Consider the following 25,597-nt stretch of genomic DNA (forward strand, 5'->3'; position numbering starts at 1 on the left):
TATATAGGTATCCCTTATTTAGCAAGAAGATACACCTGCCTCTTCGGTTTTGCCCGTAAGGCAAAAAGCCCAGATAGTCTCTTATTTTAGTGATTTATATAAATATGATTTTCGATAAGCTTTTCTGTCAATTCGTTAATTTATTTATTATAACTAACTTCTCTGAATGATATTTGAGATACATACAAATATAGAACTTAAATATACATGCACTAATAGTTTATAAGTTATCACTTTAATAAATAGGAAAGCTATAAGTGCACGATATTTTTATACGTGAACAACAAATCAAATTCACTTTTTACAAAACCCTACATTTTACCATTTCCAGTGTCATAAATTTATCTGTGTACTATACTAAATTTTTGTATATTGTAAGCGCTAGAATAAATTAAATTAAAACAAATAGTTTTTTATTTTATTTTAATTTAAGAGCAAGATCCTTTACTCTTAATCGTCACACCTGGAATAAAACATGTTTGTTTAAAATATATACATATATAGGGTGTGAAGCTCTTACTTATATTGAGGCATGACGAATAGCACTGCAGTTGGGTTTCGCCCGTGTACATGTATCCGTCGGATCCACAGATTATTTCATCGTTTTCATCGTACACATTAGCGCATATCTTCTCGCAGTAGCTCTCCGTGTCCTTTGGATCGTCAGGAGTAGCTGAACTCGTCACAGTGGGCACCTTTGGAACCTCTTGCTGAAATGTTTAAATTTAAAATTAAAAATGTCTAAATTCACAGAAAAAAATTATTTGATCTTATTAGGAATACTGTTACTGGTATTTGATGAGTCGTAGAATCTTTGTAGCTGGACCTGATTCTACTGTTGTTTAAAGTTTATTTTTTCAAAGAAGAGTACTTTTTCTAAACCATTAAACGATTTGATGGAAATTAGGTACTCCCTAAATCGATTAAAAAGATTGGAAGTGCTTGGTTTTGGGGCTACTTTTTGGTCAACAAATCTCTTGCTTAAATAAGCTACTTGCGGTTTTTACATTTATTGAGAAACAAAACCAACCTGCTTTCCACTTTCAGTGTCAGCACTATCCTCTGGGTCATCAGAGTATTCCTTGATGGGCTTGCTGAGTTCGATCTTCGGGGCAGGAGATTTCGCGGGCTCGCGGGGAGCTTGGGCCACGGTTTCGTAGTAGTACTGATTGGCTTGCGGGGCTTGGGTGTACTTCATGGACCCCCTAATGGCATCCTGCTCGGTGAACTCGAATCGCAGGGGCTCCGGGGTAAAGCTCTTGTGGCTCTTGGCGAAGTGCTGGCTCTTCGACGGCGATTGAGTGGTGGTCTGGACCGCCATGGGAGTGGAGACCACATGCTTGACGGCTTTGTTGCCGTCGGACTTGACAACGAAGACATCCTGACCTGCCTGGTAACTGCCGCGAACAACTGCGGAATTCGCAGGAGCGGGATCTTGCTGGTAGAACAAGTCGGACACTTGTATGGGCTCATTGTAACTGGAGGAGACTGAGTTGTCTAGGCCAGCAGTTTTGTAGGGAACACGTTGCTGCAGCTCTTGATGATGCTGCGGCTGCTGGTGCTGCGGTTGCTGCGGTTGCTGATGCTGCTGCTGTTGCTGCTGATACAGCTGCTGCTGTTGCTGCTGCTGACTGTATTGCTGTGGATATTGGTGGAGTAGCTTCTGCTGGTCCCGCTCGGCGTCCAGTTTCTTGAAGTCAGGATCCCTCTTGGGAAGGAAATACTCGTTGGTGCTCATGAATTGCAGGTAGTCCTGCGCCTCCCTGGACTCCTTTGCTGGTGGCACAGCCTGGCGAAAGTTTACCGCCTGGTTGATATCCTGCTTCGCAGGAATATCGGTGTCCTCGTAGACGGAATAGCTATTTGGATCCTGGGGGAACTGGCTGTTTTGGAGAAGAGTTTGCTGGGAAGGCACCACGCTGAAACTGGGAGATCCCTGCTGTCCGAAGAGCTTAGGATAGTGCAGGTACTGGGAGGCCTGGACGGGAATCGCGTGCTGTTGGATGGGTGCGTACACTGGCTTGTGGTCCTTCATGATCACATTGCCATTGAAGCGCGGCGAGGACTTGAAGTTCTGGATGTACTGCTCGGAGACATACTGGGGCGGGAACTGGTTTTTGCCCACATCCAGCACCGGAGCGTCCTTCACGTGGGCGAATCTGCCCTGATGACTCTGGTCGAACTGGTACCTCCTGAGCTGGTCGGTCGGAGGAAAGTTCCCGAACTGCTCGCGACGCATGATGTGCTGCGCGGTGGCAGGTTGCGGGGATCGCAGGAACTTGTTGGGGCCACCAGAAAGCATGGCCAGGTTATCCGATCGCGATCTTATCCGGGGCAGTAGTCCGGGACCCGGCGGCCGATTGTGGTTGAAATGGTGCTGGGCCAGGGGCTGGGGCTCACTCAGAAACTGCCTTATGCGCACTTGTCTCATATCATTCTCACCGCACTGCACTTGGTCGATTAGGACCACTATCAGAACTAGGGCCTCCAAAATGGGGGCCAACTTAAGCGGACGCTGAGTCATTTTTAAAGCTCGTCTTCGTTCCACGACGGTCTATTGGTATTTGACATTTGTCAGTTCCGCGGCCAAAAGCAAAAAAGTTTCTTTCGAATTAACCACGCACACATGCGAAGCTTCTTTTCCATTCGACGATCCACGATCGCGCAGACTTGATCTCACTTTCTTTGTTATCCGGCCAGTCGTTTAAATAAAAATGGAACGCCTCGCGGCACTGCAGCCAAATACAATGTGGTGGCCTCGTCTCTGGGCCCAGATGCAGCTATCTATGTATATCTATTTAAAACCGACTTGGTTCGCCATATCAGCTTTAGATGGGTACATTTTCTAGAGCCTGTTGTTCCAACGCCGCAGCACCGTTAATCAATCGAGGGTCTCGAGCATCCACATCCATCCGATTACTTTCTTCTTGAATTTCGGCGGTGTCGTCGGTTGGAAAGCAACTGAGTGGCAAATGGAACGTTTCTGAACCAGCTGTGCTGGAATTCGGAGTGTCGGAATGGCCACTAAACCAGTTTTGAGATGCTGCCACTGCTGCCACAGAGGAGATGTGGATGTGGATGTCGATGTGGATTTGGATGTGGATGTGGTGACCACCGAGAGATCTCCGAGAGATCATATCGCACTCGTCGCGACTCGGAGATGGAGCACTCGAGCCTCGGGGAACCGTGACATCGCTCCAGATGCGACAGAACTATTGGCCAGGTATACTCTTTAATTTGGCTATCTTGAGTGCAGGTGAAAGTAAATCGGAGATAAGATCTTTTGGAGACTTATGCGTAATTGGTTCGGAGTTCCTCAAACTTCAGAGATTAATTTGCTTATACAGAATGCCAGATGGCTGGATGGCTGAGATTTGTGAATGCAGGGTTATTTACCTCATGTAAAAGTGAAAATGTTTTTAATTATAGATACTGGGATAATGGGTACAACTTTCGCTTTTGTCGTCAATTTGGCACTGCTTTTTCGAGAGAACAAGCCATGAAAACGATAATTTGGATCATTGTTATGCAAATGGCTCGAAACTGTAATCGTTCGTTAATGTATTCATTCATAAAAGCCCTGTTATTCCATAAAGTTTCAAATATCTCAGATTCTTTTGTGGCCAGTAAGTTTGTGCAACGTTTCTTTCCCCACTGATTACCATTTCATATATAATTACACATTCATGAGGACCAAACACAATTAATACAACTACTCGATAGCAATAAAACTCAGTTGGTTTATTTAGTAATATTATGAGATGTGGTGGAAATAATTAAATCTCCTCTGTGCAGACACATTTGAATTTAGACAGACTCCCAGTCATGTCACTAAATCCCCAATACACAATCCTTAGCTCTTAAATTAGTTCTACAAAAGGTTGTGCTCGACGTCTTTGGCTTAAACTACAAATGTTGAAATGGCCTAGTGCTTAAATACAAGTCTCCTCGTTCTCGATCCAAATATCGTTCTCAACTTTGGGCTCCTCGCAAACTTTGTGGCTGTTTTCCAGAACGATGACAATGTCCGTGGTGCTCAGGACCGTGGAGTCCGCATTCTGGAAGTGCAAGGTTCAAAGTTAATATACATAGAATACAAGCAGTTGGAAAATAATGTAGCATTTATTCGCCCTGTATTTCACTATTTCTCGAACCCAAACAATCACATACGAGCACTTTAATTCGTTGGACATGCAATGTAAGGAAAAGTTATGTTCCCATGGGTATTCGTGTAAACAAAGCGAAATCAAGCTAAGCGGGGATGGAGCCGGAATACTAAGCAACTTCAGCATTGGGAATTACAAGGATACACAAATTGACGCAGAGTGAAATAACTTTTTAATTTGATTTATTCGCCCAGGTATCTTTGCGCTCCGAGAGTCCGGCGACACGGAAAAGTTTGAAAATAACTCTGGGATTTCCGGTTCAAAAGAATCTGTGCATCTGTAATAACTAGATTTATGCTAATGTACTACTATACCATACTCTAGCACACTATGCATACTTCAATGAGTAATTATGCTATTGGTCTATTTAATTACTTTTGGTAGCGGGAGACTGTAGGTTTTCTTTATCAGCACCCTATTCGCAGATGGGGAGTCCGTTTCGAACTTATTTGGGTGCCGGCTGGCTCTGACGTGAACCTACGGGGTAATTTGAGTTAGAATAACCAAATTAGGTTGGCTTAAAATGTGCTCACAATAACTTAATAACTTACAGAATGAACGCGGTCGTAGGCGGAGCTCTCCCGGAAACTGGAGTGATCCCTCGCGAATCCACTGTTGTAATAGGCGCCCACGGCTTTTCCGCAGAGGAGTTCCCTGAACGCAACCCTGTAGCGACGTGACATCACACTGTACACTATTGGGTTTACAGTGCTGTCAAACCACTTAAATCAGATAAATCAGTTAGCAGAATTTGGGTGCACTTACCATGAAACGTAGTATGCAAATCCCGCAATCGAGAAGAGTGCCTCGTTTATGTCCAAATAGTTCTCCATGTTCTTGGCATACAGGAATATGAGTCTTTGCAGGTGAAACGGGAACCAGCACACGAAAAACGTGATCACCACAGCGGCTATACTGATTAAATGGGGACGTTATTGATGGATTCGATTGGGATTGATCGGGAAAAGCTCACCCAACATGCGAATAACCGTCTTCTTTCTCATTTGGGAGTTTCTCGTTTCCCTGTTGTTGGTGCCTGGTTGAACACCTGGAATACATCCCTGAAGTCGGATCTTTTGGAGTCAATAGAAGCCAGGTACTTGCCCAATTTTTGGTTCGTTCGAGATCGAATCTTGGCTCCCATTCGTCCGTAGAGCAAAATAATGAGTATCATCGGAATGACAAAGAATATGCAAAAGGATACTTCGAACACGGGATATTCGTTAACAATCTTGGGCGACATGGAACAGAATGCTGACTCCTCAATGCGGGAGTCATCTGAAAAGCGTAACGAATGTTATTCATACGTGTTTATGTTATTCAGATTTAATTTAAAGAGTATAGTTCGGCCATTCATGACTGTTGGGGGTGTAGTTCAGGTCGCTTCCAAAACCAAAGTCCAAACTTAACCACCCATTTCAATTGATTTATAAGGTTTCAGCAATCTGCTGCATGTGAGCAGTTGACTGGAGTGCATAGCACCCTTTTTGTACCACGAGGGAACTTATGATGTAAATAGTTTCATACCTAATGGGTAGTTGAGGTATTGAATATCCGAGAGCAGTCCAAATGGAATGGCGCTTATGAAACTGGCAATCCACAGAGCTGTTATTATCCGAATGGCGCGCTTGAAGCCAACCATAGCATACAGGTGCAATGGATGGCAAATGGCCAGGAATCTCTCCATGGAGAATGCGACGATGGTAAAGACGGACACATAGGTGCATCTGAAATACAGCTGGTATTATAAATGGCTAAAAATGCAGTCAAAAGTAGTTATACTAACGCCTCTGAGATAAATGCGCGTATTTTGCAGAATGGCATGCCGAAGAGATCCGGATACTGATGCCAGTACAGAAACACTTCCGTTGGTAATCCTAGTTTTGTTTAAAACACCATAATCAGTTAACTATATTTTCTTATTTAATCAGTTAACCTACCAAATAGTAGGTACAGCAGATCTGAAACAGCTAGGCTGAAGAGATAGTAATTGGTCGCCGTGTGCATTGCCGAGTGGCGAATAATCACAATGCACACTAAGAGATTACCAACGACCCCGGTTATAAATATGCCTCCAAATATAATTGTTATCTGGAAAAGGTTTAAACAAACAGAATGATCGCTTTTCAAGACCAAGCATTTTGCAATTTGAACTCTTAGATTTAAGCAAGCAAATTGCGGAACGATTCACAAATATCCATGTGTATTCAGCCTAGTTATGCACAAGTATAAAAAGCTGTATAAAAGTTTTAATATTAATATCTTCGACGAAGAATGATATTTGTTGACTATTCAGTATGTATTACAACTGACAATAAAAAAAGTTATTTTTTTTTTTTAAGCTTTGACTACGAGTAAAACTGGTAAAAATCAAACCACTTCCAGTAGACTTACCAAAATTGCCTTGTAAAGTGGTAAGGTCTGTGGGCCGAGCACAAAGGCCACAAACTCTTTTGGAGAGCAATTAAAGGTGCCGCAGGCATAGTGGTCCTCCTCCTCAAATCCATGGGATGTTGTATCCAAACTAACACTGGTGGCGAATAGATCGGTGGTATTTGTGAAACTTGTGTTCAATTCCGAAAATGTCGGATCGGTCGATGAATTCATTTTAGCCCGCAACTAAATGTTTTTGTTTATTTCGTGTAAAATTCTTAACGGCCGCCGCTGAACTTGGAATAGCACATGGCACACGACAATTGCCGTTTGAATTTTTATGGATAGCGAAAAATCCGCGATGCGCTATCGTATAATACAGCCACTGTATCTTTTAGATGGCCACAGATTACTGTCCGCAGTCTACCGCTAAAAAGATAAGAAGGCATGGTTTAGGCTAAATTGTAAATAGACACATACACACGGGCATATATATATATATGTATGTATAAACACCATGTACACTTATAATATATATGTGGCCAAGTTAAATATATAGATATGGCATGTTCATGCCGCAGAATGAGTAATTAGACCCGAAACTCCTAGGGCAGAAGGGTATGCTAGATTCGTTAAACAGCATGTAACAGTTAGAAGGAAGAGTTTATCATAAAGTATTCTTAGAGTTGATCAGGATCACCAGCCGCATCGGTCTGGAAATGTCCGTATGTCTGTCCGTATGAAAGCTAGGAAGTTGTGATTAACAATGCAAGTTGAAGTGGCAATCTGTGACAATTTATTTTAGAACGTCTTAAAGACGTCTCTAAATGCTGTCCCAAACACAATTTTAACAATGGTTTTGATTGCTTTTGATTTTACAATTTGAATTGTCAATTTTAAAATTTCTACTTCGCAATCCCACCGCCTGAGAATGAGGTATCTGATAGTCGTGGAACTCGACTACGGCGTTCTCTTGGTTTTTTTGTTTACGTCAGAAACAAAAAAAATTTAATCTTTAATTAGTAGTAGATAAGTAGATCAGATGTTAAACAAACGAAACAAACACTACGGAATTCGAAAGTTTTCGAAGTTCAAGTTAAACATTTCCTCTGTTAACCTTTACTATATGAAATAGGAATAGTGCACTAATTGTTGTATTTTATATGTTGTAACATTAAAGTTCGTTTGGTTCTTGTTGGAGAAACAATAAGCGCTTTCTCTTTTCAAGGCCTGTGTGGGAAATTTAAATAATTATGTCCCCGGCGCCCGAAAATCTTCTTAACTTAAATTGAAATGTCAACAAGCATAAATTATCAACTCGGGGAGAAGGTGAAGGACTCCCCCCAAAGGTTTCATTACCTCGCATAGGCAGGCACTTTAAAATAATTTAAGAAGCCTGAATTAAACATGGGTCATTGTTTGAATGAACAGATGCCTTCTTATCACCTGGCACACACCCCATTAAATTCATTCTTGTGTACTTCGAGCGATGTACTACTTAATTGCTATCAGTTCATTGTGTGCGCTGATTAGTCAAGCAATTAGCTGAGCATCTGGAAATTCATGTGCAATGCTCTATTAATAACTAATCTTTAGAAGCCACCCACAACCTTAAAGCCTTAAGTATTAGAACTTAGGCAGAATTAAATTTGAAGTGGCATGCCCACAGGTATTTAGTTATATTGTGGTTGCCGGTGTCGGCAGCAGCATCTTGGCCGGATTTATTAAGCCAGTTTGAATGGGGCTAACAATGGATTACTCACAAATGCGAATACTCGCAACCAGAAAAGTTTGCATGGCTGTTGGCCACAGATTCATCATTATTACGAACATGTCGCCGAGCCAAACTCGACTCGGCACATCGAGACATTTTGGCCTAGCGAAGCGAACTATAGAATTTTACGCACTTGCAAACTTTCAACTAAGTGTGCTCAGTCGTGAATTTAATTTGACGAAATGCGCAAACAGGAAGGCACACGTGTAATTAGGAGGCCAACTTGAGGAGCGACTGTCTAAAGATAGTAATAATCATCATAATCATCATTTGGAGCAGCCTCCCAGCTCGCGAGCAGTTCGGTAACCAGAAAACCACTAAATCAGTTATCTGCCTACTCGGACCCAGGAGAGCCAGGAGCTCCCCCATGCCATCCAATCCAGTCCAGCATCTGGTCATTAGGGACACTTAGGCGGTGACCAAGCCCCTCCGGGGACCCCAGAACGAAGTGCCAGGCCACGTGTTGCTAATTACTTGGGTGCCGAAAGCCACAAGATGGCACATATATTCATGTGTGTGCAACAGAAGTCAAGTGTCGCCTCAAGTTGAATATAATTATGTATGGACATCTGGGAGTTTTCATGGTATTTTGTCCCGAGCCACTTGCTTTTATTAAATTTATTGAGTGCAGATGGAGTTGAATAAGTGAAGAAGTGTTCTATTATTCAAGGCTTTGTGGGAGGGGCAACGTAACTCTTGAAACCAAGCCCATCGCAGATTTCCCATCTTAATTAACTAAAAGAACTGCTCGACATTAAGAACCGCATGCCAAAGTTCGGCAAACTATGGGAAATTATACACACAAGTATGTAGTTCTCGATTACGAAAGCTTTTATCGCTGCATACACAAATATTTACATGTATAAATATATATTTTCCCAGTGGATATTATAGAAATGGACATTTTGTATTCCTATTTTCGTAGAATAAAACTATTCTAAAAAATTAATAAATGAGAGCATGTTTTTAAAACTAACCAATAAATCCGAGAAATATTAATATTAATTAAAAAATACACTTAATTAAAATACACTTGGGAGTTACTTAAGTAACACATGATGGTTAAGTAAAAAGTATAGTGCAGTGTTTTGTAAAAATATTTCGAATTACCTTTTTATGAGATTTGCCGTTGCCCAATTAGGATTCATCTCTCCTCGTTAACCATTCAAATGGGTATCATTAGTTTACTCTCTTCAGTGATTTCCTTATCATGGCAACAATGGTCTTTTATCTTATCACTAATTAGTGTCATTAATATTTTCTCAACTTTTCTCAAATATTATTCCGCGTAAATGTGCCAAGAAAAGGCTCTTTTCTAAAATCGAAAACTGAGTGAAATCGTAACAACTATTTTCCACTTGCACCTGTAGAGCTTCCAAATCCCTTCGATCCAACACTTGTTAATTGATTTCGAGTCTCAACTCGCATTTTCGTAATTAGCGCACATATCTCAGTTAGCAACGAACTACCGACATTGTCGCGCTGGATGCTTGGGCGATGACAGGTGGAAAGCAACTGGCTGCATGTCCAGATGTCCTGCCCACTTTCGGGAGTAGGGAGTCTCGGCAGGTGAGTGCGCAGGCGTTGAAGCCGAACATCTCGATATTCCGGGCTCGCCAGCGTAACTGCATGTGGGTACTAATTTCGGCTGTACTTGTGGCTTTGGGGCAAACCGAAGTGCTTGGGAATCATGTGAATCTAATAAGGATGCAGCTTTCCCCACTGTACTACATGCTACAAGGCACTCGAGTTTCGGCCATGTGCCTGTTGTCTAGATACCAAAGGTTTAAACATTGTTTGCCCAATCCATTAATTATGAAGTCCCATTCAATTTCATTGGCTTTATAATAGATTGGTCTCGAAATCAAAGCCCCATTTCAGTAAAAGTCTTTGAACATGAGCTGAAAAAAGATTCAGTTTGCTTCAATTGTTCGTTGAAAAAACAACAAAATAAAAAAAAAATATTAAAATGACTTCTATTATACCGCCGGGCTCGTTAGTTCCGCAGGCGCAGGGCGTAGAAGCAGCCGTACCCATATGGCTCAAGATGGACTGGAGCCCGGAGATAGAGCAGGGCATCTACAAGGACTGGGGAACCTATTACAGTCGCCGGCGCAGGGAGAACCTGGGCATGTACTACTTCGACAAAGCCCTTAAGCTCGGACCTGCAGATTTCACGACTCTGTATCGGCGAAGCCAGAGCAAAAGGAAGAACGCCCAGGCAGATGGAGCACTTAAGGACAGTTTGGAGGCAAAACGTAAGCTTAGTTCGGTCCTCTTGAAAGCCTGCATTAAGTAGATCGATTTCGGCCACAGGACTATTGAAAAACTTGCAACGCTCTGATGCGCCTATTAATCTGGAGGTCTGCGATGCACTGTACGAACTAAATCGGCTTGAGAACGCCAAGGCCGAGCTCCACGACAATACCCGCCTCTTTACTGGAAACAAAACCAAAATGTTCGAGCAGCGCCTGGTGGTGGTACGATGGTGTTTGGGGTTGTGTTGGGGTTCCTCCTGATTTCTGGGCTGCTTCCAGGTGGACGAGAACATTGAAGATGCCTGTGGCCCTTCGATGACTCAGTACATATCGGACAAAGAGAAACTCATAGTGCACTTGAAGGAGGTACAGAATAAGTACAAGCCCGATACCAGGCCGCTTTGGAAAATTCTGAAGGAACAGGAGAAATGCGATGTTCAGAGCATTCCCGAAATCGAAGTGGGTATTATTGGCCAATTTGCAAAATTACCTTTACTTTTAAAGGCTGTCTTACTAGGAAGAAATGCTTTCCCCCTTGGAAATTGCGAGGCGAAGTCGTGCTTTCGACGTGTTTAACCAGATGTTCATAGACAGGTCTTGGCATGATGTCATATTTCTCAAGCACGTTCGAAAGTAAACCCATTTGTGAAACTTTAATACTTTGTTTATACCATACGTACATTTGTCTTAGAAATCCAAACCTCCTCTTGAATCAGTGTAAAAACTCCACTGAGTACTTACAAACGCTTTCTATGAAGAAATATGAGGAGATCAAAACCTTTCTGGTGGGTTTGAGTGGTGAACCCGAATTATGAGTACCAAAATTGTCCCTAATTGTTAATTTCAGAAAATTCTGGAAGCCCGTAGCCCCATGTACAATATCCGATACCAAAAGTTCACGAACAAGAAGTTGATGGATAAATTTCGCCAGGAATATCTTTTTCGAGTTCAGTACCAAACAAGACGAAACATGATTTCTGCACTGCGTAGTATTCGGTACCTTCGAAAAACCAAGAGTCTAACAGTAAGAATTTTGAATGCATTCGAACAGAGTAAAATGATATTGGTTAAATGGTTAATGCTTTCAGAAACTGACCAGTTACGTGGAGGAAGTTATGGGAGATTACGTGGTGAAAAAAACCAACAGGATTATGCCCTGGAAATTCGAATTCATCAACGAGGTATACAATATTTTGGCGCTAGCCTACGTAGATCAGTACACGCTTCCGAAGAACTTTCGCTATGCGGAGAAGAACGCACTGCTTCGATTGCTCCGCTTTCCAATGGACAAGTCAAAGGAGGTGAAACACTTCGTATTTGGGGATCGCACTACGCACCAAGGCTCGGAAACAGTAGATCCTGCCTTGACAAAATCACGGTAGCTCGCACTCGGGATAAAAATGATATTTTAATCTTTTTTGTTTTGTTTTCAGTCTAATGGGAAACCGATTCGAGAACCGGATGAATTTCGCACAGTACCCTATAGAGAAGTCCTACCTACTTCACCAAATGGCAGAGATTCATCTTAAATCACACAGGTTTGACGAATGCTGCTTTAGTGCCCGCAAGTCTATTGAAGGTTTCGTCCATAAGTCATATACTATTGAACGTTGGAAATATCTATCTATCTATCTTTTTAGAGGCAAAAAAATGCAATAGCTACATTTGGCAGTTTCTCTGCTACCTACTGATAATAAAAGCGAATGCTGCACTCCACAAAGTCGAGCGAACCAGTGAGGCTCTAGATATGGCACTGAAAATTGCCAAGGAATTGAAAGAAAAGAATATCCATAACTTCTTGACTGCTTGTATACACTGCAATGAGGAGGAATTCATCGTGAAGAAGCAGAGTATTTTTGCGAATAGCCGGCGCGAAAGCGAAAAATCCGTGTATAGTTCCCTGTCCGTGCGCCATAGCGATTAGAGCTTTATATTTTTTTATTGCCAAAAATATTGATTAATAAATTCTCAGTGCAATTATAATAGTCTGGTGTAAAAACAAGTTGAATGTATGTAGTCGACCGTTTCGTCTATTAGAGACCTATACACAAGTACATGAATATACCCCTGCGTATTTGAAATTTGCATTCTTAATATCAACTTGCTAGCTCCTTTAGTTCCCGAGATCTCGATCATCATATGAACGAATAGACATGGCTAGATAGACTCGGCTAGTGATCCTGTTCAAAAAAATGTATATATCTACCCTTTTACACATGCATCGGGCTTACTTTTCACTAGTTTAAGCAACTTTTTTTCTGAATTTATGAAAAATATGATAAAATCATGGCATTTGCAACACTTTAAAATATTTTAACGGAGTACAGATAATAAGTGCACTTCTTTTTTGATGTGTTTTTATTTTAGAGTGCAACAAACAACAGTTCTTCGCTTAAATCGATGGTTTTGATACTACAAATATTACGCTGATGCTTTCTCTACCAGCTTGGCCATCATCTTCTCCTCCTTGGCCTTTCGCTTGGCCTCCTTCTGCTTCCGCTTGTCCTCCTTCTCTTTTTGCTCCAGCATTTCCTTAAAGCGGTCGTCGCGTGTATCTACCTTGAACCCGAAGTGTCGGCGCACCTCCTCCACCAGGCGTTCCTTGCGTTGTATGGCTGCCGCTGCATCCGCCTCCCGCTTGGCGATCTTCGCGTGCAGGTCCGCCTTCCACTGTGTCAACTTCTCCATCTTCTTGGCAATGTCCTCTTCCCGGGCATTGATCCGTGCCAGCTCCTCCGCCTTCTGCGAGCGGTTCTTCTCCAGCATTTTTAGGAGTGTTTCTAGTTGCATAACCTGCCTGCTGTCTTTCTCTCCGTGGGAATCGAAGCAAATTTTGGGATTCACATTGCTCTGGGCGCCATACCGCCCGAATGCCTGTCTCTGGTACTTCTCGGTCAAATGAATCCAGGAGTGAGGCTCCTGGTATGGCAATTTGTTCAGGAGCACATTTTTGTGTTGTGGTTGCAGGCCGGATCTGTCCACCATCTGGGGATATGTTGGTTCCACATCCTCGTCGCCGACCAAGGACGCCGGCAGTTCTGCTTTCGCAGCGCTCGAGTACTGGGCGCACGAGCGGAGGGCAGGAAGTCTGGTCACAACGCTTACCTTGCCTACATTCATTTTGAATTGTCTAAGCAAAATAGTTTATTAATTTCCAATAGAGATGAGAGAAAATCGATAGCGATGACACCAGTACTGGCAACTAAAGTCTTTCGGAGCTAAATTCAGCTATTTTTTAGGCCCCGTCCGAAAGGTAAGTAATTTACATATATTAATTGTGGTGACAGTCTGGCTGCATCCCAGCTCAAGCTCTAGCTATTTTATTTTCCTTTCTATCAATTTGTAATTATTGGTTGCACGATTTGTAACTGCCGATTTACTAGTCAGTTTTTATTCCGAAAATAGATTTCCGAGGCGTGAAACTATCATATTTATGTTGTCAGCTCAAATTATAAGAAGAAATTGACTTAGATTACATATATGTGCGGCGCACTAGTGTACCCCTAATATACCAATCGTTATCGACAACAATGTGACGTGCACATATGCCCTAATGCGAATCTTAATTCTTGAACGCGCGGAATTGCATTTAAAACAACTCGTTTTACTTAAGTTAAACCAAGAATTTGCTCGGCTAAAAGCCTACGCCTCGACATGGCGGGGGATCGTGCCTTGAGTTCCAAGCAATTGGCGGGGCGCATACACTCCGTGTACTGCAAAGATTTCGTGTAGGTTTATTTCCATCAAAGGCGCAAATCGGAATTAACAATTTCGCAATTTGATTATTTCCAACAACAGATCCTACAGCGAGATCACATTCCATCCGAAGCACTACCTAAACGTCCTGACCGGTCCCAATGGCAGTGGCAAGTCCACCATCGTGTCGGCCATCATTTTGGGCCTGGGAGGGGAACCGATTCTCCTTGATCGCTCCGCCAGCGTTGCCGACTACATACAGAGCAACAAATCCTCGGCCACCATAATTGTCCGTGTGTATGGACGCACGCCCAACACCACGGAGACCTTTCGGCGCATAATAAACTCAAATGGCTCGTCTACCTTCTCTGTGAACGACAAGGACACCTCCAAGAAAAACTTTCTGGCCGCCGTATCATCCTTTAACATACAAGTCAGCAATTTGTGTCAGTTCCTCCCGCAGGATCGGGTTCAGGTATGCGGTTATGCTGGAAAATAATAAATTACACACCTATTTATTGTAAACGAACTGTTTCAGGACTTCTCCAAGATGAATCCTCAAGAGCTTTTGCTCAACACAATGTCCTCCGTGTGTGACGATGAGCTGACTAACAGCTTCAATCGTCTAAAGCAAATGCGCACAGAACAGGCGAATGTCCATGCTAATCGGGAAAAAGAGAAAAGTGATCTGGTTAAGAAGCAAAAACGATTGGAACAGTAAGATATAGTTGCCCAAGCTTATTTTTATTCACTAAGTAAAATGTAACGAAATGTGTAGATAAAGTATATAATTTTACTGCGGCTCTTAAAAGACCTAATAATCTTAATATCAATTGAATAGCTTACAAATGACTGTGGCCCAGTATAAAGAACGCGAAGATGTCAAGCAAAAGCTGCAAGTATACAGTGCGAAGAAATTGTGGGTTGAGACTCAGGCTGGAGAAGCCAAGGCCGCAGAAATGAAAACTCAAGTGAAAAACGCAAAAACTCACAGCGACAAATTGAAGCACCAACATGACAAATTTGTTCAAGCCCAACAACAAATTGAGAACGAAAAAGTGTCACTCAGAGAGAACTTATTGGAAAAGGTAATGGGTGGTAGTGTTTTTAAATATATTTTTTAAAACTAAGTGAATTTTTTCTAGACACGCTTATTAGAAAGAGCTGAAGCGCAGAAGGCGGCAATTGATGGTAAAATGGACTCTTTGAAGCAAGGAATTTACCAAAAAAAATATGAACTGGAGGTTGGTTTCCTTGTTGAATATATCGAACATGTAAAAAATTCTTAATCTTACATTCTATCACACAGCAAAACATTAAAAAATCACAAAAAACGGCCACAGAGTGTGATAACCTAAAGCAGTTGGTGGAAAATAAAATTTACGAGCTTGAAACCCTAAATAAGAGCAGGCCTCAGATCGTTTCGGAACTTGAAAGGGCCAAGGAATCGTGCGCAGCGGTCCGCGGGAAAGCAATGGAGCAGTACAACAGACGGAGACAACTGGAGCAAAAACTGAATGATGAAATGATTCCTGAAATTACTGCGTATAAACTTAAAATAGAGCGGTTGAGAAACGTCAAAATGCAAAAGATTAATGTAAGTTCTTACTAAAATAATGAAGGCTCAACTTGACGCTATCTTAAATTTTAGGAAATAAGAGCGAAAAATCCGAATTTGGTTGTGGCCATGAACTGGTTGGCTCAAAATAAGCAAAGGTACAAATCGAACGTTTATGACCCAATGATACTTGAGGTGAGCTTTTCAAAATGAAGCCATTACCATTCTAATATTGAAACTATCATAGCTTACAGTACAAAATCATGAGGATGCAAAGTATCTGGAAAACGTTGTGGCGCAGCGTGATTTATTTGCATTTGCGTGTGAGGACAAGGGGGATATGTCGGATCTGATCAACGAGTTGTGTGTGAAGCAAAAATTGGGAGTCAACGTTATATACTGCGCATCATCCGATAGACTCGCGCACAGTCCCAAAATTCCGATCGAAGATCTGCGGTATGCACTTGTCAGTTGTCCAATACTAGTCCAATACCTAGTTTTAAACACTTTTTCAGCTCTTTTGGATTTCGGTCATACCTCGTGGATCTTGTTACGGGACCAATACCACTAATAAACAAGCTGTGCGCTTCCTACTCCATTCATAATATACCAATTGGAACAGAAGCTGTGGGCAATTACACTTCATCCATTCCAAAAGCTATCCGAGTTTATTTCGGCGGTGTGTATACTTTTCTTCTTCGGCTTCGCTTCGCAAATGTATAAATTCTGATTTTGAATTCCGTAATGTGCATTTCAGGCAGCAAGAAGTTCGTTGTGACTGCATCCCGCTATCGGTCGGACACTATTCTTACTGAAAGTAGCATTCGAGCGAAGAACCAACTTATTACAGTGGACTCACAACAACTGGCCCTGGTGATGAAACAGTGCTCCGAAGCAGTGAAAGAAAGCGACAGCATTAAAAACGCAATAACCCAGACCGACAATGAATTTGAACGATTGCAAGCTGTTGCACACGATGAGCAAGAGAAGAGACGAAAGCTTGACCAAAAAATAGCCCATTTTAATGGCTTGAAAATCGAAATTGAAACGCTCCAGAAGAAGCTGGAAGCCCTGCGCAATAGCGATTGTAAGTATTTCGTAGTGCACTAAATATTCCGCCATTATAAACTGTGTTTTCAGCGCTAGACTGTCTTCAAACCAATTTTTGTAATAGTTTGCATAAAGACTTGAAAAAAGTAATCGATGCTGATGCGGAGTTGTGCTCCTGCTTGAAAGCTATAGAACGACTTATAAATGAAAAGAATGCGGCCCAAACAAAGGTATCCATTTATATGCTGCAACATGAGAGTCAAATTGAAGCCCTCAAGGAAAGCGAGGAACAGAGTAAAGCAGCAACCGTAAGGAAATATAAGTGCACTTAAGAAATTTATTTATAGGATTTTTTTTACTTGCAGAGAGACTTCCAACAGTTGCTGCAGGGCTTAGAAAATCAAATTAGCGACGTTAACAAACGAAAGAGCGCTATCCAGGGCCTGTGTGACGGAGAAATTCCAACCAGTAGCAAATTTCCTTTTAAGAAGGAATTTATGGAGCTGGAAAATATAGATTTGCCCGAACTACGAGAGGCAATTCATGACTTTCAGGCACGATTGGAGTGTATGAAAAGTGTAAACTCCGAGGTGAAGCACTAAAAAATAGTGAACTGAAGCTGACTTATCTAATAATCTTCCATATTGAAATATGCAGGCCATCAGCAGCTATCAACAACTGCAAAATGAAGTCAAAGAACTGGAGGAAGGAATTCAAGAATCTGTTAACCAAGCAAAGAGCATCGAGTCTGGCATGTCCAATTTATACGACAAATGGGAGCCCAAACTTAATAGCTTGGTAGAAACAATCAGTACCAAGTTCAGCGAATTTATGGAGTCCATTGAATACGTGGGAGAAGTTGTGTTATCCAAAACCGACAAAGTGAGAACATAAACTATTGTACATAAACACTTTACTTGAAATGCATTTTACTTTACTATTTCTAGTATGACTTTGACTCATATGGAATTCAGATAATGGTCCAGTTCCGGAGAGGTCTCCAGTTGCAGCCGCTGGACAAGTTTATTCAATCTGGTGGCGAACGCGCAGTCTCCATCGCCATATACTCATTGTCCTTGCAACATGTCACTCATGTGCCATTCAGGTAATTGCGGAACCCAGCTGCAAACTGACGCCAGATTTATAATTCTACATTTTTAGGTGTGTCGACGAAATAAATCAAGGCATGGACGCTACAAATGAACGTCACATATTCGACTTGCTCCTCAAAGAAGCCACCAAGCATGGCTCGGCTCAGTATTTATTTGTAACGCCTAAGGTGAATATAAAAGCTTATTCATATAAATATTTAGTTAACCGCTTGGAATCTTCTTTGTAGTTGCTTCGAGACCTGAACTACAACGAACATCTCTGTGTTTCCATTGTTCACAACTCAAAAACTGTTCGCCATGGCATGCAATTCCCGATGACTTAGGCACTTTGGGTCATCAGGATTTATTATTTATATTTTGACTAACTGAAACAGTGTTAAAAAAAATTACTTCTTTTTAATATTAAACACTACAAAACATATCTATTGCATTTTGTCGAATGTCCAACCTTGTGGGGACTCCTTTTCAAACTGTCGACCTAATCGGAATAAAATCTGTAAGCCGGTAAACAAGTCCAAAGGCAATGATGCCTGACGATTTGTTTTATCAGATTTCAATTTGTCCTCGATTTAAAACCCTACAACAGCACCTATATCTTATTTCATATGTGAAATAATTTTAACACTACAATGCGAATACTTTTATGTACTTTTGTACATATGTTTTTAAAATAAATAAAGATAGGTGTCCATAATTGGTTGAACTATTTTGTCATGCTAAATAATATATTAATATTTACTCTTGTATATATGCAATTTAATGCAAATCATTTCTTTAAAGGGTTAATATTAAGCAAATTATGTCCACATATGAATACTCCATTACGTCACACCTACATTGAGTTCAAAACTGATCCCTCGACGCAAACTATAAAAGTTCAGGTTAACTTCAGATCGATTGTTAGTTTTTTATCAGCTCCAAAGAAGTCGGGGTTCGATCGCAATCCGTGTGTGCCCCCATTATGGTTGGGATTTTTTAGATCAGCAGTTATTGCTATATAGCCATATTTATAAATCTTCTACTGGCCTACTAAGTCCCAACATAATGAGAGTAAAAACCACAGGTTCGACGTTCATGTGAAGATTAAAAATGTTAAACTGACAAATATATTTAATAGTTAAAAAAAGTTCCTAGTTTCTATTTCAAAAACTGTTAAGTACTCGAGATCGAGAAGTGCACAGATATTTAATATGATTGAAACGAGCAGAATGGTGAGTTTCAAAAAAGGGGAAAGTACAAGTTTAGAATATTTCCTTTGAAATCGCAGAATTACAAGATTGCACTTTGGTTCCAAGAAAAAATGTTCAGTTTGAAAATATGATTTTAGCTAGTATTACACATATAAATTGTAGAGGTAATCCCTTAAGTTCGATTCCGGGGACAGATGGTATCAGTTCAGCCGCTTGTTGAGAGAGAGCGGAGTACCCCAACTTACTCGTAGTATATTTTGGTATTTTTTCTAGGAGCTTACGGTGTTTTTGCAAAGCGCGGTCACTCTATTCGCAACCCTCATACAATTGACAAATTAAAATTAAAATTGAGCGTTTTGCAGGGCAACATGTATTCAAAGGAGGGATTTGTGCTAATTTTCGTGCTGGGTCTGGTGTCCAGCAGCTGGGTAAGTGTTAAACCCATGCGTACTGCAATTAACGTGGCTAAACCAACGTTTTCCCAGGGATTCCTGGAGCATGACAGCTGGATTACAGTGGAGCTCCAGCACTCGCTGGCCGCCAACTCGGAAAGCTTCTCCTTCCGCGGGAATGTGACTATTCCCAGTCTCAACTCTGGACTGGCCAATGTGGAGCAACCAGATCTGAGCACTGCCGATCTGGACTTGCTGAAGGTAATATTAGTTCGGGCTCATGGGCACGCCGGTAGGGAAATGTTCACCACTTTTCACCATCCAAGAGTGGTGTACATAGTGCATATTATGGGATGGTTACAAGAGAATGAGGTGGCTAGGTATTGTATTCTATAAGTGTAGAAATGCATTCAATTATATAGCCTGTTTTTAGCCTTCCTGTTAAACGTAATCCTAAAATAAGTATGCAAATACATAGTAATAACCCCTTTGAACTTTTTCAGAAACTGGCCCTTGGAAACGAGTTCTACCGCTTGAAGGCCACGGTGGTGTATTCAAATGGAGCTAAGGCGCAGTTCATCACTTCCAACAAGGCCTGTCGCCTGCTGCAAGCCCAGCTGAATGACGTGCTTTGGGTGTCGCTCGATCCCTCCGGATACGTAACCGGCATCACTGTGTCCCAGGACACGGCCCCGGCCACTGTAGAGTGCACCCAGGAAGACGTGAACAAGCTGGTGGAAACGCAATTCAGCACCGATGTCCTCATCCGCCACGCTGAACTGGCCCCCGTGCCGGATACTGCTGGCTTTATTCAGAAAGTGGAGCGTGAGCGTGAGGCCAGGGAGCGCGGGGAGGTTCGGGATAACCGCGGCTTCTTCGCCAAATACGTAAGTACAAATACTTTGGCCTGAAACCCTTTATTACAAATTCTTTTTTTATTTTTAGTGGATGTACATCGTTCCGGTAGTTCTGTTGGTCTTCATTTCAGGAGCCACCAACCAGGACGGTGCAAAATAGGTTAACTGAATGATGTGGTGTATTCTTTTGTTTGTTAGCATTTCCTAATTACAATTCCTAGACAATTTTGGTTTTAGCAATTAAAGATTGTGTAAAATAAAAATCGATTGATGAGCCATTTTAAATTAAATATACACAGAAATAATGATTCTAGAGGATTTTTTAAGAGTTGGCATAGTGTTTTGAGATCTGGTATAAATTTTTTTATTAGGATTTTCTCCTGATATTCGATTCACATTGCTTTTTAAAATTATACTTTATTAATTGAAAGCCTGGTATGCATATACTTTCAAGGAATTTGATAATTGGACGTTTAGAATTTCGGGATTTTGTTGATTATTTTTCTGAGATGATGCCGATTTATTTTTCCTGGTTTTCGGCTGTGTTCATTCCGTTCACAGCGTATAATCAAAGTCGGCTAGGCGCAACTTCTTAGAAATCAAACCCGGTGTGTTCTCTGCTTCTTATATTAAGGTTTCAAGTTCTTCGAGTTTGTGTAGGGACCACCATAAGACCGCAAGTTCCGGATCTTCTCCATATAAGACTGTTGCATGGCAAGCAAGCCACTTTTTAGATGTATTGAATGTATATCTGTCATGTGATTTGAACGTCCTGATTAATAAACCCTGCAAATTAGTATCGCTTAAATTTGTGATCAAGGTATGAAAATCTATACAAACCGTATTTCAGGATTTATGGAATCAATAGAATAAATCCAGCTTCTTCGACGCACTTCGTTGCTCTTACATATCAAGGAATGTTGCTTATATATTCAAAATCGAATGAGCTTCACATTTCAAAAATCAACACCTGGCGGAGAAAGATTTTCGAACTGCAAGAAATGCATTTGTAAAATGAATTTCATGGGGTTCGAACGAATTATTCCGCGTCTGCTGCTCTTCTTAATGTGAAACTCCTTCGAGTTTGGGTATATGAACAACATTATAGGAAAGTAAAGCTGATCACGATTGATCCAAATGTAGGCCAACTTTGTGGTTTTAAATTATAGTTAATTTTTTTTCTGCTTTTTGATTCGATTTTGATTTTATTTCTTGTTAATGTTACTTTTTTATATTTTATTCGTACGATTTTAATGGATCACACGACAACCTTTGACGTTGGATTGTCTCAAACTAAATATTTCTGTGAAGTTCTCTGATAATCAAGACTGAATTTAAAATATCCGCCTGCTTTGTTTTCCGTTTGGGGTTTCAGAAAAAATAAAAGTAAATTATGATATCTATATCCTTGGTTTTATAAAGGTTATTCGAAGAGGAGTTTTCAAGCTATTTGGCCATTGTTTTAACAATCGTTTGAGAATTGTATGCATATATAATGTCCATTACCACTTTTAAAATAGCAAATGAGCTCCGATGCCATACTTAGTTTAGACGAATTAATCCAACTGAAAGTGCAAACCGTAATTAAATGCCTTTTTACCACAAGTGACGGGCTATCCGTCGAGAATCGTGAATTACACGCTCGCTTAACCACGGACCACCCCGAAATTGACTGGAGTGCGATGCGTGCCGAGTGGTTGCAGTTCGAATTTGTAATTACAATTCGTGGCGCCTTGCCGGGGAAGTTCTGCTGGGGGAACCCCCAGCACTGGCTGAAAACAATTTTCTCCAGGTTTTCTCCGTGGCAAGGGCGGCGAGGGCTACGTGACAATTTGCCAATACCCAAATTTCTCCGTGGACCAGGAACGCCTCCTCCGATGGCGTAAAAAACGAATAGCCCGTGGGCTTGTTTTTTACCGACGAGGCGAGCCAACATGTGGTAACCCATAATTTACGCCTAGGGATGTTATGATTTTGATTATTTCGAGGACTTGAACAATAGTATCTGGCATTTACTCAATGGGACACAGTTCGCACTTTCTGCGGTCAAATGATACAGTTTTGGCCATTTGTGAATTACCATTTAAGAATCATTAGTTTTCATTAGTTTCAGTAAAGTAAAGTTAGTCTAACCATCTTTCTTGATTTAAAATACTTCCTTCCTATTTTTATTCAGTTCCATTTTTATTATACTTTCCATATATTCTATTTCAAAATTATTGCTTATTCAAGGGGTTTCTAACTGAATATGATTACTGTCGTGCTAAACTGTAAAGTATATTAAACCTAAGCTAAACCTAATAATTTGCATAACGTATAAGGTTTTTAAAAAGTTACTATGATATCAAATAACTGTTTTTGTAGTAAAGACTTTTATTGAGAAGCAGGCATAATGTTTTTTCCCTGTATTTTAAAGAGCCATTTCCTAACTAATATTCTTCCCAAAAGTTCAATTTTCAATCTGATGGGATTAAGTTTAAAAAGGTTTCAGTTTTTACAGTCCTCACACCGAAGAGTGCGTCATCTGAATAATCCCAAATATTGTGACAGTAATATTGACATCGACTGCATTGTGATGGGTACTCTTTTTAAGCATCTTAATCCGTCACCCCTTTTCGTTTAAATTTAAATTACCTATTTGGCAAACAAGGCGCACTGAAGGATAACAAAACACTTTCAAATTCGAGCCCACAAATTGTCAGATCAAAAAGCGGAGTCGGGAAGGGCCATCTGTCAAAATTCTCGCAATGCCATGCAATCTGTCACTCTTCGCATTTCCTCGCCGGGCAACGTTAACAAGTTTGGAGTGAAAAACGTCCACATGGCCGATACCCCTAATTATATACAATGTATGTAGTGTGTCCTAATAAGTGCTATGTGCATATCCCGGTGCACTTGTCAAGTGTTGGCACACCGACTCAACCGGCCCGGTCATTAAAATATACATTTTTCGATTTGTTTAAATTAGCCACCCCCACGGCGCCGAGAGGGTTGCGGGTCGGTCTGCCGCATTCAATTACCCAAGTGGTTCGCTTAACGTGTTACCTTTGGCCCACATTCGAATTTAAAACGAGCGAATGAGGGGTGTTGTCACTCGGAGCGGTTAATAGCGCTATTACACCCCCAATTAGTTCGAACAGATAGACGATATGGTGGGTATTTGTCTAGTTTAGGGTGAAGGGCTTAAACGGGGAGAACAAAGCTTAGGCCTACACCTACAATCGTGCACCTTACCCACTTTAAAGTTTATTGCCTAATCCCCAGTACTACACTTCCAAAACAATCCATTACAATCAAGTACTATCCACAACATCCGCAATTCCTTTCAAGTTCATTAAATGCCTACCCTCACCCTCATGTATGTATAACCTATTATTTGGTCTCAATTATTTAGATGCGGTGCATTTCGGGAGCTAATTCACCCGTCATACCTGTCACAAGTTCAAAAAAGGTTTTACTGAATATAAAATAAACATAGTCGGATAGGAAACGCATCTTACATAAGAACAGACGGGCAATATTACCCCGTAATCCGGGGAGAATCGGGCCAAGAGGACCTCCTTTCTTCCAGTGAGCTAAAGTACCAAAGAATGCGTTCTGTTTTAATAAAGCAAATAAATGCTAATACGGCCGCTTGAATGCCAAAAGCATTTGGACAAACACCGAACCCACGCAGATGCACTCATGGGCATTAAATTTTTAACAAGTTAGCAGCTGGCGCCAATTCACAAGCGTCGTGTCGAGTGATTAAACAATCGCATTGATACCCAGCCCAGTCCATTCGAGCTGATTCCAATTCCAATTCACACAATCCCGATCCCAATTGAATTTCGGATTGACAGGTTCATAAACGGCATTGTTCGCGTGTTTGTATTTGAATTTCATGCCCGAATACAATTGCTCTTTTCCTGCCCACACATCCTCATCGAGGATCTCACAAAAGGCGGGAAAGAGGCTTACGCGTCGGGCAAATACGCTCTGGTTTGCATTGGTCATGGGAAAGCCAATTGCGGGACTCATTCCGGGTGCTCTGTTGGGTGTGCGGTTCATTATCATCGAGATAATCCCATTAGAAAACGCTGCGGCAAGTGCTAGTTTGATATTCGGGCGAGTCCTTCGGGGCCGGATAATAAATACATGTGCATTTGCACATGACGAAATATCCTGGCAGGCTTTAATTAGCACTTCTCTATATACTCTACACATCGTTTCTCTAGGTTTTATGCAAAATCGGAATACATACATACGTGAGAATTTCAGAAATCTAAAAAATCCTCGATTTTACGGGTTTTCAGATTGCGCAAATCCTTTGGAGGATGAACGCAGTTTCAATGAGATTGCCGAGCTGGGCAGTGAAAATATTGATTGAATACGCAACGAAGTCAAAGTTCAAAGGATGTGCCTTGCGGCTAAACGAATGAAAAACCTTACGTCTATATTTATGATTATTTTCTTAAAGCATTTTAAATAAATAAAGTCCATCAGGAGATTAAGCGCTGCTTGAGTGAATGCGATTAAAATAAATTAACTTAAAGTGCCCTCAATGGGCAGATGTTTCGTTGTTTTCCAGCCTTTTGCTGCTGTAACACGAATACGGACCACAAGTTGTTGGCCGTGGCTCAAATATGAAATTGCCGAAAAATCAAAATTCCCAAATGCGCGCACATAAATCTGTAAAATTTTCAATGCTCATACAAAATTCCAAATCACTTTAACTGCTGGTAATCGGCGCATAATCTTCGAAAATTTGCATGCACTCCCCACGAAAGAAGGCATTTGAGATCCTTATCGTGCGCATTATTCACGTCACGTCTGAAGTATTCAAAGCATAGTAAAACTGCCCATCAATTTCCTTCCCCGTCCCCTTCCTTACCACCCGACCCGGCCCCGCCCCCTTTTCCACCCGCCCCTTCACCATCGCAACCGAAGGAATATTAGAATACTCGGCGTCCTGCTACTAAATTACCTCGCCGTTTGGGATGGCGATGACGGCTTGTTGTGGGTGCTGTGTCCCGATTGTCCTGCTCCTGGACCTGGTGCCTCGTCCAGGTCCCTCGGATCGTTGGGGCAATTATGGCCGGTTGGGAGCCCCGATATGTCGCACTGCGGACATGCCCGTTCGGTGCTTGTTTCCCCGCCCCGCTGTCTTTTGTCTTTGCCATTTGAGCCAT

General features: G+C 41.4%; 6 protein-coding genes and 1 long non-coding RNA gene across 9 annotated transcripts; 3 read left to right on the forward strand and 4 right to left on the reverse strand.

Annotated features, from left to right (window-relative positions):
* Positions 1-243: 243 nt before the first annotated feature.
* Positions 244-2,553, reverse strand: LOC6739021 (putative uncharacterized protein DDB_G0268364). The gene is made up of 3 exons (XM_002085780.4): positions 1,031-2,553; positions 521-710; positions 244-463 (listed from the first exon to the last, which is right to left on the reverse strand). The coding sequence occupies exons 1-3, from the start codon at positions 2,522-2,524 to the stop codon at positions 429-431; spliced, it is 1,719 nt and encodes a 572-aa protein (XP_002085816.1). The 5' UTR covers positions 2,525-2,553; the 3' UTR covers positions 244-428.
* Positions 2,554-3,720: 1,167 nt separating this feature from the next.
* On the reverse strand, positions 3,721-10,140 carry LOC6739022 (neuropeptides capa receptor). Of its 3 annotated transcripts, none has more exons than XM_016169110.3 (11): positions 9,424-10,140; positions 6,561-6,968; positions 6,107-6,257; positions 5,953-6,043; positions 5,694-5,893; positions 5,271-5,444; positions 5,140-5,214; positions 4,932-5,076; positions 4,718-4,877; positions 4,542-4,643; positions 3,721-4,058 (listed from the first exon to the last, which is right to left on the reverse strand). In XM_016169110.3, exons 2-11 carry the CDS (start codon positions 6,771-6,773, stop codon positions 3,933-3,935), a joined length of 1,437 nt encoding a protein of 478 aa, XP_016032860.1. In that variant the 5' UTR covers positions 6,774-6,968; positions 9,424-10,140; the 3' UTR covers positions 3,721-3,932. The 3 variants fall into 3 exon arrangements, 2 of the variants coding, with proteins under 2 accessions (XP_016032860.1, XP_016032861.1); XR_006541696.1 differs by having other exon boundaries at positions 3,920-4,058; positions 4,718-4,860; XM_016169111.3 differs by lacking the exons at positions 3,721-4,058; positions 4,542-4,643; positions 4,718-4,877 and having other exon boundaries at positions 4,949-5,081.
* Positions 10,141-10,192: 52 nt separating this feature from the next.
* LOC6739023 lies at positions 10,193-12,554 on the forward strand. Its single transcript, XM_002085782.4, has 9 exons — positions 10,193-10,571; positions 10,630-10,793; positions 10,851-11,030; positions 11,089-11,204; positions 11,263-11,356; positions 11,419-11,595; positions 11,660-11,949; positions 12,005-12,150; positions 12,212-12,554. The coding sequence occupies exons 1-9, from the start codon at positions 10,283-10,285 to the stop codon at positions 12,493-12,495; spliced, it is 1,740 nt and encodes a 579-aa protein (XP_002085818.1). The 5' UTR covers positions 10,193-10,282; the 3' UTR covers positions 12,496-12,554.
* A 326-nt stretch (positions 12,555-12,880) lies between these two features.
* On the reverse strand, positions 12,881-13,784 carry LOC6739024 (growth arrest and DNA damage-inducible proteins-interacting protein 1). The gene has a single exon (XM_002085783.4). It carries the CDS (start codon positions 13,689-13,691, stop codon positions 12,993-12,995), a length of 699 nt encoding a protein of 232 aa, XP_002085819.2. The 5' UTR covers positions 13,692-13,784; the 3' UTR covers positions 12,881-12,992.
* A 177-nt stretch (positions 13,785-13,961) lies between these two features.
* LOC6739025 (structural maintenance of chromosomes protein 5) lies at positions 13,962-18,408 on the forward strand. Its single transcript, XM_002085784.4, has 16 exons — positions 13,962-14,299; positions 14,370-14,742; positions 14,806-14,984; positions 15,109-15,355; positions 15,413-15,511; positions 15,577-15,864; positions 15,919-16,020; positions 16,073-16,281; positions 16,341-16,504; positions 16,583-16,912; positions 16,966-17,183; positions 17,241-17,465; positions 17,533-17,757; positions 17,823-17,980; positions 18,037-18,154; positions 18,215-18,408. The coding sequence occupies exons 1-16, from the start codon at positions 14,226-14,228 to the stop codon at positions 18,308-18,310; spliced, it is 3,105 nt and encodes a 1,034-aa protein (XP_002085820.1). The 5' UTR covers positions 13,962-14,225; the 3' UTR covers positions 18,311-18,408.
* A 1,039-nt stretch (positions 18,409-19,447) lies between these two features.
* On the forward strand, positions 19,448-20,739 carry LOC6739668 (ER membrane protein complex subunit 10). Its single transcript, XM_016174371.3, has 4 exons — positions 19,448-19,605; positions 19,663-19,830; positions 20,073-20,456; positions 20,515-20,739. Exons 1-4 carry the CDS (start codon positions 19,546-19,548, stop codon positions 20,584-20,586), a joined length of 684 nt encoding a protein of 227 aa, XP_016032862.1. The 5' UTR covers positions 19,448-19,545; the 3' UTR covers positions 20,587-20,739.
* An 84-nt stretch (positions 20,740-20,823) lies between these two features.
* Positions 20,824-21,782, reverse strand: LOC27208952. Its single transcript, XR_001601112.3, has 2 exons — positions 21,267-21,782; positions 20,824-21,212 (listed from the first exon to the last, which is right to left on the reverse strand). It is a non-coding gene; the product is annotated as an uncharacterized LOC27208952 (long non-coding RNA).
* Between the last annotated feature and the right edge of the window lie 3,815 nt (positions 21,783-25,597).

The sequence above is a fragment of the Drosophila simulans genome, chromosome 3L (assembly GCF_016746395.2).
Source record: "Drosophila simulans strain w501 chromosome 3L, Prin_Dsim_3.1, whole genome shotgun sequence".
Classification (NCBI taxonomy): Eukaryota; Metazoa; Arthropoda; class Insecta; order Diptera; family Drosophilidae; genus Drosophila; species Drosophila simulans.